At 28.4% G+C, this 13511-nt stretch overlaps 1 protein-coding gene across 1 annotated transcript; it reads left to right on the forward strand.

The window, feature by feature from the left end:
• The first annotated feature begins 3373 nt into the window (after positions 1-3373).
• On the forward strand, positions 3374-10427 carry LOC132938707 (uncharacterized). The gene is made up of 5 exons (XM_061005701.1): positions 3374-3664; positions 7974-8151; positions 8265-8356; positions 8452-8613; positions 9937-10427. Exons 1-5 carry the CDS (start codon positions 3599-3601, stop codon positions 10177-10179), a joined length of 741 nt encoding a protein of 246 aa, XP_060861684.1. The 5' UTR covers positions 3374-3598; the 3' UTR covers positions 10180-10427.
• The last annotated feature ends 3084 nt before the right edge of the window (positions 10428-13511 follow it).

The following is a 13511-nucleotide window of genomic DNA, read 5'->3' on the forward strand; positions in this document are numbered from 1 at the left end:
AAAATCATCGTTGTACGAAATAATATTATTATTATAATAAACTAGCTGATACCGTGGACTACGTTGCCCGTTAAATGTATCGATTCTATATGACTCAAACTTTGTTCAATTCGTTATTTAATTTTCGGGGTATGGTGTTCAAAACTTATCTTAACTTTTCCGTTGTCCTGAATAAAAATTCTGATTCGTGAAAGTTATACCAAGTTTGTCGTTTTTACTTAATTCCACCTGTGATAGATTAATATAATCAATTTATACAAAATCCTATCCTAACATAACCGTACAAAAATCCGATGAATAAAAAAAAACAAATTTAACCCTTTGTAAATTAACCTATCTTTTTCCCAGAGGTATAATCTACCCACAAACATTGATTTATATATATATCTAACTATATAAATACAGATACTATAACTATACAGACTAAACTCTGGAACTATTTATCATATCTTCTTGTATATTATATTATATAAATATATGTATATTGATAAAAAATAATAATACAAATCAACAAACATGCCTGATTAACCAATAGCAACCTAAAATTTTCGTTCACATTAACCTTCTCCGTGAAATACTCTTTCGTTTAAAAAAAAAATTAAGTAGTTCCAGAGTTCAGCCTGTACAGAAATTTTCATTTCACGTTTTTATAGTTTGACATTATATTATAATTTATATTTAAAAAGTAAAGCAAATAGTTATTATTATTATTAAAAACCCATGGCAACCATTTTTATAAACAAAAATTTCCATCTGAAATCTCAAAATTCGTTTTAACATCCTTCGGTTGATCATCTCCCTTTTAAAATCAGCCTATCTTTTAAGTTCGGCCAAATTACACACATTGTAAAAATTTCATCAAGATCGGTCCAGTAGTTTCGGAGTTTAATCAGGACAAAGACGTGACACGGGATTTTTCTATACAAGATTTAACAAGTGGTCCGAAAGTCGCATGCATGCAATTTGCGTTGCAGCGATGCGTGCAGCGGACAAGACTTTACGAAACTCAACGCCCAAACTCAATTAAAATTATATTTATAATTATTTGCGGGAAATGGGTTTGGCGTCTTATTCATTAAGATTGGAGGCCTCGGAACGGCAACGCAACATTTTTATGTTTAAGGGGTCGTACGTCAGACCCAGCTACCTTTAATTTACCAGAATTTTAATTAGTTTTTTGTGTCGAAATTGTCTTCTGTTATGGGACACAAGTGCACAAAACGCGGCGCTCCGGAAAAGTTGAAAGCTGAGAATTTTCAGACCAAACCGTCCTCGAACAATTTACAATTATTATTTCATTAAAAAATATCATCGCGTGGATTTTTTTTTTCTATAAGTGCTAGATTTGCTAGATTTTGCTAGGGCCCCTGACTTTTATAAATCTACAAACAAACATGCCGGTGCCATCTTTGTAGGTGCACCGGCACATTGTTCGAATCAAAAAAAAAATCATACCTATTTGTTCAGCTGAATTTGCTAGACATTGCTAGGGTGTTTTTGAACTTTGCTAGGACCCTTGCTGCCCTTGGGGGAGGTTCCAAATTTGGCATCAGCACCGGCACTTTGTTCGATTCCAAAAAAAATAATGCCAAATTAATCAGCCTAATTTGCTAGATTTTGCTAGGGCTTCTGCTGGCCTTGGGGAGGTTCCAAATTTGGCTACAGCACCGGCACTTTTTTCGATTCCAAAAATAATAATGCTGCAAAATTTAGCAGCCGAATTCGCTAGGGTGTTTTTGGATTTTGCTTAGGCCCTAATCTCTGATTTTGTATTTTATTTCAAATAACTGTATTAAAAAATTTGTAAAAAATGCTTTTTATCTTGTATTTTTTTAGACATATAATAAAGTTTTAGAATAAAATATTGAAAAACAGAGATCGATGCAGGCTGTAGAATATTTCCCTCTAGCAATTAAAAAAAAAATATGAAATTTGGTTGATTCTACAAGGCGGTATCGTTATTTCCACACAGTGAATTTTTGAGGACAAAATGGCATCGGCATCGGGCACCTTAAAATAGTATTATAATTATTTTAATAAATGTATACGCCAATATAGGTGCCAGCTGGGTCATGAAGTCCACCAGTCTGGTCGCGGAGTCCGGATCCTGAAACCTAAGCCGTCGACTGATGCACCACCGTAATTTGCAATTTCCTATATTTTCATAACTTGCTTGTAAGTCCCCGGGCCTGGCCACCTGACAGATACGTACACACCAGCAGTCGCTGAGGAGAGTCTGTCAGGTCGCGGGGACATAATATCAATGTTATATATCACAACATTGATATTATTGTCGTTTTATTTCAATAAACGATGGGATCCATGGGAGAAGTAATGCTAACGCGGTTCCTCCCTCTGGCTCTCGATGCCACGAAAAAAAAAATGTACCTATATAGGTATAATCAATAATAATTAATAATGGATTTGAAAAATATACAGGCCGAGAATCTTAACGCTGACCGATCGAACATATTGTAGAACGTACTCGCCATGGCTAGTATAATAATAACAACGCTGTATACCCGTCGTCTGGGAAATATTTGAATTTATCGGTGACAGCTTGGGACAATACTGTAATTTTGTGTTCAATATTTGCAATTCCGAGTCCACACATCACACATCACGTACTATACAGGATGTAACAGAAAGAACTGACCAAAAAAAAAAAATTATACTACTTAAACGCATGACAAAAATTCATAAAATTATATGATTAGTAAATAGTTTAAGAAATATTAATACAAAAAATAAATATTATTATAACCCATGTTAGCTAATTTCCAAAAATAATATTTTTTAAAAAGTTTTCAACCACCTCCCTAAGCTTATTGTGTCTTGTCTGGTGTTTTTTTTTTCTTTTGCCTCTGTTATAATTTATCGGGTTGGTTTACTGATATTGTTATTGCTTGGACACTCTGTACCACAAACTTTGTTGAATGTAAAAATGTAATTTTTTTTTAAATGTTTTTGTTTGTATTTTAATCAAAAAAATTCACCTAGTGTGTAACCAGCTTAAATGTTATATGTTTTCATAAATTAGTTTGAAATATTTAACTTTTGTTACGCTATAATGAATTTGAAATTGTTTACAAAAATACGATAGTGTGTCCTTTTTTTTTTGATAAGAAGTATATATATTTTTTTTATTTCAACAGAATAAAACGTATTGATGTTTTTGGTCACGTGTGCGTATATAGTAGTTACATATACATATACATCAGTTATCATATTTTGTATGTATAGCTATGCATACCATAATCAGCTCTTTTAAAAAATCATGTCTACACAATATATATATATTTTATAATATTTTTATCACAAACGAGTTGGCGGTACCACACTGTATATGACTACAATCAATGTTTTCTCGGTTATTTGTTTCATCATTATTAAATTAGTTGTTTCCCAATCGTGTTAGTGCGTGTACTTACGGTGTACGAATAATTACAAATAATACACGCGTAGCAACACATTTAACTTTTAAGCTATATAATAATAATCTAAAATTCTATAACAAAAAAATATATTTATCATTTGCTAATTTTGTAAGTTCTTTTCCGTTAATAATCATTTTAAGTTGTGGTATTTTGTTAATATTATGAAGACTTGCTTCGGATGTTGTTCACTACACCATGGCGTCACTGCGATTGCCCTTATAAACATTGTAAGAACTTTAAGACATATAATTTATTAATTTGTTATGCACCTGTAGAATGTCTGAATGTGAATACATTTAATATATGCATTTTAAAATCATAAACGCTGGTATTAGTTATTATCCACTGACACTAATTAGTTAAGATTCATATGTAAATAACGATTCTAATCATATTTTATATTAAGTACATAGATTATATCATATTTTTATTCTTCATGTTTTTACTGTTTATTACAGTTATAGTAGGTATAGGTGCAGTAGGCGAGTTGATTCCCGAGTCCTACTTAAAGTATTAGTTGATTCCCGGGTCATTATATGTCACGGTATACTGGTAATCTCAATACCTGCAGATACAAATTTTTAAAAACAATATGTTATACATTTTCACCAAATTACTAAATTTTTTTAATAATAATTTTTTAACCAAAAATTGAATGGTTTAAAAATATGAAAAAACTAAAAGAACAACATTTTTGAGAAACGTATTTGACTAAATATTGAAAATAATATATAATGACCCGGGAATCAACTCGTACGCAGCCGGTATAGGTACCTACCAATATTATTTTTCAATTTTTTTAGCATTATTTAATCTATATAATTAATAGTTATAAGAACTGTATTAATATAATCAAAATATATATATTATTATGTAATTTACATGGAAATTTAAAATTTAAATTTACCTTATATAACGTTAACCTCAGGATGAACAGGTTGTCTTTTAAAACATTTGCTTGTATCAAATCATCCATTTAAGTGAATACACTTATTATTTCGAAAAGTTTTAACTGTTTTGAAAATATTTCTTTTATATAACTAAGTCATTACAAAAGATCATTTTCGGAAAAAAATTATTTTTAATTATTTGGTACTTTTTTGAATGACAGCATACATTTTAGATTTTGAGCGGAGCGAGGAATGTAATGGTTTTACAATGATGATTATTTCTTTTATATTCTGTAAACACTTTTTCTCCCTCTAAACTTGCTCAAAAGTATCAAGTATAGCATTTTTTCTGAAAGGTAATGTTCTTGAGCTGGTACATTAGAGAGGTCATTTTTCGATTTTCGAAACGCTACTCGATATAAAAACGGTTAAAGGAGAAAAAACGTACGATTTCACGATTTTATAATATTAAATAATTACGGACGACGTTTTCTACCAGAAATATTGCTTCAAATGAAAACAAGAGATATTTTTTGTTGCATTTTAGATTTTGTTTTTTACGGTTTAAAGTTCGGAAAATTTTTGCCATTTTCGAGCTATTTATAGACATTTTAATTTTGGGAGTTTTTTTGTTGTAATTCGGTTAAAAACATTCGTAAAAACTTGAAATTTGGGTTGTTTACTTATATTATTCATACCTAGACATCGTAAAATTTTTAAAATATTTGAGCAACTTATGAGCTTTTTCTTTTATTTTATATTTTTTTTCAATTTTATGATATTTCCTAATTATAAATTATAATTATAATTATATAAATCACCTATTTATATAAATCGTTCTTAAGCTATTCTTAAAACGCTTTGTCTATCACCATAGAGACGAATGAAATTAAATAAAAAAGAGTCCGCTCAGAATCGTTTTTTATGGAATGCAATCATTGCATTCAAATCGAATACAGTAAAATTACACTATCCTGTCCGAAGCCCGAATGATGGACAAACATCCACCGCCGAAATGCGCTGACCTACAATTTAATTTCATATTCCTAAACAGAATATTATTTAGAATAGGTATATATAGACTGTAGACATTTAATTGTGGCCTGTATATTAATATTATCATTAGTATTATTTACCTAAGATAAATCATTGATTGTATGTCCTTCTCTCGCGTATACCTAATAACTAATAATATTAATTTTATTATTTTAAATGCTATATACTTATTTACCTAACATGACTTAAACCACAGGTTGAATAATAGTTCTTTTGAAACATTCGTATATATGATATATCAGATGATCGATTTAAGTGTATACACTTATCACTTTGAAAAGGTTAAACTGTTTTAAAAATATTTCTTATTCAACTGTCATTACAAAAGAAAATTTTCGGAAAAAATTTATATTTTTTATCGTAATTAATTATTAAAAAATTATGAGGATAAAAAATAGTAAAAATATAATTTTTCACAAAAAGTTGAATCTTTTAGAAACTTAATTGTATCACCCTGTATGTTAATATTATTATTATTATTATTTACCCAAGATAAATCATATGAATGTTCTTTTCGCGTATATACCTAATAACTAATAATATTAAAATTATTAATTTAACTGCTATATACTTATTTGATTAGAGTATTTACAAGCTGACGAGATAATAAAACAAAATATACAACTTTGCACCTGCATCTTGCGTGCCTGTATAGCTGTATCTTATATCAATAATCCTAAAAATATCCGAGTTTTATTACATACTAACTAACCCTGTGCACTTCGTTGCCCTTAAAAAAATGACAACCCTTTAAAAAATTGTGACTGTTCAAATCCTTTTGGATGTAACTCGCAGTAGTAAGTGCAATTCAGCCACCCTGGTAGGCAATCCGACTACGTCGGATCGCGGACATTTACGACAGCATATCAAGTAGATATGTATATCTAATATATAAAATATCGTGCCACAGTGTTTGTTATTGAACTCATCTGAAACGGCTTGACCGAAACTAAAAAATGTTCCACTTAATGGAATACTTTCGGTTACCAATTGTTTCCCATCAATTTTTTGAGTGTACTGTTGATAAAGAACCACTTTTAAAGTTAAATATCAATTGTAACTATATGTCTATATAATATTTTTATATTTGATTTACTTATTATTTCAAAATATATTATGTCGGTAGTTGGTAGGTAGAAAATATTTAGATGAAGCTCATGCTTTTCATACAGTACTTGGTACTGAGTTAGAAGCACCAAATTTTAGTTGTTGCAGTATGTTTTAATTATGAGCAAAAGAGCCAAACACCATCTTCCTCTTTTGTTTAACATTATCACAAATCATTGGAAAACTATACCAATGATTATACCACTAAATAGTCATGGTGAAACTTATTTACTCGATGATGGTTTGAGTCAAAAATATGACCAGATTTAATAAAATATTGAGAATTACTCTTAATACTATCAAGATCAAATATGCGACCATAATCGAGTAAATAAGTTTCACCATAACTATTAGTGGTATAATTATTGGTATAGTTTTCCACTGATTTGTGATTATGTTAAACAAAAGAGGATGATGGTGTTTGGATCTTTTTTTCGGCACATTTGTTCGACTCTTTCAGCCAGCTCATCTCGATCATAGTCTTGCTTCCGTTGCAATTCGCGATTGAATTCATCATGCGTGGGCTTCTAACATGAGTAGCTGAGGGAATGGTCAAACGACCAATGTTGGCCGCGTAACGATAGCATCAGGCAAGTGGATGTACACATCGACTGATTGAGACGCTACATTAATATTCAAATTAAAAAAAAATAATAATAAATAAATATTAATCTCAACTTCTATAACCCATAGCAACGGTTAATAAACAAAAATTTCTATCGTAAATCTCAAAACTCCTGTTTGAGCTCCTACCGTGGGTGATCAATTTCCTTTTCAAATTAGCCTATGACACTCACAAATAATGTGGCTTTCTATTATTGAAAGAATTTTCGAAATCGGTTCAGTAGTTCCAGAGATTACCCTCAACAACGGTAACTAACAACTCCTCTTTATATAATAGTATAGATTACATTGTGCATCATATTATTTATCATATTCATGTTATGTAATAAAAAATTAATTTTTAAATAAATTTAAACAAATCATTATTCGATGCTAACAAAATAAATCTAAAACAAAATAATAAATATTATTGTGTCATACCTATTTCAGTGGGGACACCAAAATGATTAAATGTTATCATGGAACGCTGGTGCCTGTATAATATTTATACATTTGATATCAATGTGTCAGATGCCATAAGTATGTGTTAAATAGAGGATCATATTTTAACTTACCCATACTAAAATATAAATGTACCTACCTATTGTATATAAATTCAATTTGTGTGTATGGCCTTTTCGAAATAATTGTACTATGTACAAACATGAAGTATATATACATGTTATACAAATTATGTTATAGTTATGCATACAATAACAAATAGCATGCCTATTGCAATAGATACAAACGATTATTTAATAAAAAAAAACCTTTAACTTTGTGTATCTGGATTTAATGACGTACCTATAAGTATTTAGTTCAAATGAATATCAATAAGATATTTATATTAAAGTAACGAAATTCTTCATTACTATTACAGGTTTGGAATATTACGGAAGCGTTAAAACACATTTATCACCGTGTTGAAGAGTATGAACGATTTAAGTGGATTATCAATTCAAATGGCAGTACTTCGGTTTCTCCCGATGACAACAGCACTGCAGAATATGAGTCTTCTGACTACTTTTCTGATATCGAAAGAATACCTGTCATGAGTGGTAAATGTTTAATACCTAACCAATAACATATTTTAAATTTTAATCCATGCTTTACACGTCATATTTAACAAAATATTGTCTTCTCGGCTAACTATTTTTCAAATTGGATTCAGGAATATATATGGACTACGTGTTCATAATTACAGTCAGTTGGGTCGTTTTGGAATTCATCTCGAATTGCTGTCTCAAGCAATCCACCTTTAAAGTAATAAACAAAATATTATTATAATACCTACCAAACATATAATATTAAAACGTATAATATAATAATTCTTTCGTGTTCGCTCGTTATTTTTGTAGCGTGCTCCTCAAAAAATCTACCTGTGGCTAGTAATTTATTACGCGAATTTGTTGTTTATGGTATTGCATTTGGTCTATTATACAATGTTGATGACGACAAATTCAATTCTAGTATACACATTATTTTCACGGACAAAACAACATTTTGGACATTTTTTCGTGGTATGCATAGTATATCAACAAATTGATCAAATTGGTTATAATAATTCAGAGACTTTAATAATAACAATACAATTAATATTATAACTTATATGTATAAATACTAGTCAGTCTATTAAAATTGAAAAAAAATAATACGGATATTATTGTATTTTAATTTTTATATTTTCCAATTTTACTAAGGAAATTATACATTTTAATATTCTGAAATAGCTATAAAAATAAAATTAACATTTTTGAACTTTTGAACCAAGTAATTGCACAATATTTATGAATTATTTAAAGCTGCAATTACAAATTAACATACATTTAATAATATCATTGTAGCCCTTGGAAAACCACTCAATAGCAAAATTATCCAACATAATATTTCAGTCACTATTAAATATTAATACATTTTTAAATAAATTAAAAGAATTTTATGATGTGTTAAAAATAAAATGGTTGAATGAAAAAATCTAATTGATGTGAATAATTATTAACTACCATCAATGCGTTATAAAATACCTTCTATTGTGTGTTATAAACTTAAAATAAATATAATATTATAGGTAAATATCTATAAATGTCTTAAACAGCAGAAAAGTTTATTTTAAAATTGAAATACCTCCTAAACAAAATCTATGCAATGTAATGAAATGTATTATGTATAATGTATCGATGTATGTATAGTATTGTCAATTTTTAGGTGCAAATCAAAACATTTAGTACAATATTTATTATTGCACTGTAATCGGTGTGAATTTAAAACATATTTATGAATGGTATGCAGCAATTTGTACCTAATGATAATATTATAATATTAGTATAATTAAACTACACAACTATTATTATAAAAAAATAATATTTGTGTAATGTTATCAAAATAATATTACCATTACACAATTTCTGTACCGTATAGTAAGTACTAGGTACCAGTACTATCATATAAATTCATATAAATAATATTTGGGCATAGAATTGTATACTCAACTAACCTATTTTTAAATATGCAGACGCTGTTATGCCAATTAGTGCCTATTTTTTAAATTCTATTATTTTTTAAATTATTATCTATTATTATAAATTTTCACTAATTTTACAAAATTATAAAAATTGTGTTGAAATCATTGTTTACACAATTTTAAACAAATTGATTGATTTTCAGTTAAATTTTTACTTAGGTAGTAATAACAATTTTCCAGCACAGTGACGAATATATATTTTATCTCATTGAAACTCTCATTGAAATGAAATATTCATTTATTGCAATATAAAATTATTCATTACTTTAAACATTATGTATGCTAAATGTTTATTGATTTTGTGTTATGATTATTGTTTTAGAAATTGATATACATAGCTATTATAAGTCTTGAGATCGCTATAATCCAATCGTACTATATTTCTGAAAAAAAAAATATGCTAAATGACATCATACAACTCAAATGGAAATACGTATCACGAGGAAAAATGGTATCGAAAGGTGTCGATTATTCTTCGTCGTCAGCTTTCAATGAAAGAATATCTGGTCAAACCCAAGAAGGATCTAGAATACCGCCGTACATAACCAATATCATACAGAATTAACTGTACTATCACGTTTTCAACATAGCTCCATGCTCAACAATTAAAATTGACAAAAATGCATATTATCATGTTGCATTTTAAAAACAATTTAAATTTATTGGTTTTAAAAATTTGTCAGTTTCATTTTTTAAATGTAAATTTGTAAATGATATTATTCCATATTATATATCCTCAATTAAATACATGATAGTATGTAATAACTTTCTAACTATATTAAATTAAGTACTCGAGTTTTGAGTCCATCCAACTATCCAAATATGTTTTTACTGACCTAATATTTAACCAAAACCTTAAATCATTATTCCTTTATAATACATTATATCAATATGTGCATTTTTATTAAAATAATTATAATTATAATATTTATAATATATCAAAAAATAATACAATACCATCGACTTAATGATATACTAGTTGATTTTACGGTTAAATTGTAACAATCACGTATTGTTTGTACTTGCATGCATTACGATTTATTAAAATATTAAATAAGTACCTATAAGCTATTCGCTATTGGATGGGGAGAATAAAAGTTTGTAGAAAATGAAGCATTAAAACCTTCTACAAGTAATTGGTCCGATCGTCGTCAGCCGTCGTAATTCTCTGGTCGTACTTGTCGAGTTCCTTTCACTTCAATACCTTCTTGGCTGTCTGTTGATGTTCAGTTGTAGACGGTTTGAAGTGTTGAAGAAGAGTCTCTTTGCTTTGCTTTGCTTGTATGACTGCCCCGAAGGAGCATTTATACTATACCAGGCGTTTTGCCTATGCTAGTGGTTTGAATTTTTGATGAACAAATAAAATTTTATTGATATTTATAGAAAAAAAAAATAAAATAAGCGGATAAGTGGATGTCACTCAGCTGTACAGAAGGTTATAAGTGGGTAAATGTATAATGGATTGTATTAAACTTGAATTAAATGATATAATATCTTTGTATAAGAAAAATGATTCTAAGCGGAGACGGTTTGTTAATCTGGATTTTTATATTCTTATTATTTATTATAGCCTGTAAGTTGAATTAATATTATAATATTATAATTTTTTATTCGTTTCTATGGTGATAAACAAAACGTTGGAAATTAAAATTCCATTTTTAGTGGTTTTTTGTAATTTGTCGGTGGTTTTTCCCATGGCATTAAATAATTATTGAGAAAATCGAAAAATGACCTGTTTAAAGTACCATCTTTCTCGAATTTTCTAAAAGATAAGATACTATATGTTGAAATCGAAGCACTCCTTCTAGTAGAAAATTTGTATACAGGATAAAAAAAAATAAACACCATTTTAAAATCACTAGCTTACTGAAAATGTCCGTAAACAGCTCAAAACAAATCAAAATTTTTTGAAAATTTTATTGTGTTTAGAAAATGCATATAAACAACCAGTGAAAATTTCATTTATTTAAGATAATTTGTTTCAGAGTTAAAAATTACTATTTTTCCTTAATTTTTGTTTTGTTTTTCCCTGCGCTTTTGAAAACTATTGAGAATAAACCAATGCAACGAGATTCACTATTGAAGTTATACAAAGCAATTTTACGGTCCCAAACAGTGATCACAGACACAACAATTTTTTAAAAAAACACACATCATTGTAAAATACATTCATCACTATAAGTGATTAAGTAATAAGTCTTATTCACTCGGCTCAGAATCTAAAAGGGCAGTACGATAAAACAATTAGACTGCATTAATGTTGGCACCTCTGTTATAAAATTTAAATGACGCCACTTAAACGCCAGTTTTTTTGTTTTGGAAACAATTTGTAGAACTATGCCTCTATTGGGAGACTATGAGTTTATAAATCACATAATTATTGTTGGATTGCTAATGAAAATTATATACAGTTGGGTAAATTTTATGGTGATTACACATGTTCAAATTATGCCTCCTAATATAATAAATGATAGGTAGGTATGACCATAGTTTAGTCGTCTAGACAATAAAGTCTAATGTTGCATGAAAAATTAATTAATTTGACGGGCCAATATCATGGGTCACTAAATTATGTTTAAGGACCATTTTTACCATTAGCTCACTATTGATTCAATAAATGTTTAGTTATTATTTATACAACCCAGCACTAGTGTATATTATTATTATTATTATTATTATCGCTTTACCACTTTTAAACAACAAACATTAAAATAAATTACAATCAACAAATTATATTTTAGACAACGATTCTAAAAAAAAATTAACCAAATTAATATTATTTTAATTAGGTATTAATATTTTGCTTATAATTTGTAATACTTAGTTGTATCTTATAATCATTAAAATGTCAATAATGTTTTATATTTGTGTATTTTCATTCAAAATAATATGAAAGCTTATAATAATATAATTTAAGCGTTTCCATTGATAACCTAAATTATGTACAAGTATTGTGTACTTTTGTAAAACGCGGCGTTGTAAAAGTAAAACTCAATGTAACAGGACGTTTATATCAGAGATGCTCAAACTTTTTTTTACGCATACCACCCATGTGTATTATGGACCATGTACCTTGTACTATAAATTACTAAAAATAGAACTCTTCGATATTTTAATACATTTTTTTAAAAATATAATGTTTATTTAGGTACATTATAGATTCTGAGTGGAGCGAGGAATCTAGTGATTTTACAATGGTGTTTATTTTTTTTTTTATCCTATATACAAATTTTCTACCAGAAGGAGTACTTCGATTTCAACATATAGTATCTTATCTTTTAGAAAATTGGAGCAAGATGGTACTTAAAAGAGGTCGTTTTTTGATTTTCTCAATAGTTGTATAATGCCACGAGAAAAACTACTGACAAATTACGAAAAACCGCTTAAAATGAGATTTTAATTTCTAACGATTTGTTTATCACCGTAGCAACGAATAAAAAATCATAATAAATAATAAAAATTAAAAAAATCCAGACTAATAAACCGTCTCCGCTCAGAATCGTTTTTCTTATACAATAATATTATATCATTGAATTCAAGTTTAATACAATCCATTATACATTGACCCACTTGTAACCTACTGTACAGCAGAGCAACATCCACTTACCCGCTTTTTAATAGTATATATTTTAGTACCTATTTCCACAAAACATAAAATAATATTAGATCTGTTACAAAACTTCAGTAAAATTGTTAATTTATTATTTTGCAAACTACCCCACCACACGGCATTCCGCGAAAGCAACATGTAGCATACCACAGTTTGAGAACCGCTGATTTGTTTAGATCATAAACTAACATAACCATCACTGGCATCACTTATCATGTTTTGTATTTATAGCTGTGCAATACATTATCAGCTCTTTTAAAACGCCATGTCACAATATATATATTTTA

Source organism: Metopolophium dirhodum, chromosome 2 (assembly GCF_019925205.1).
Source record: "Metopolophium dirhodum isolate CAU chromosome 2, ASM1992520v1, whole genome shotgun sequence".
NCBI lineage: Eukaryota > Metazoa > Arthropoda > Insecta > Hemiptera > Aphididae > Metopolophium > Metopolophium dirhodum.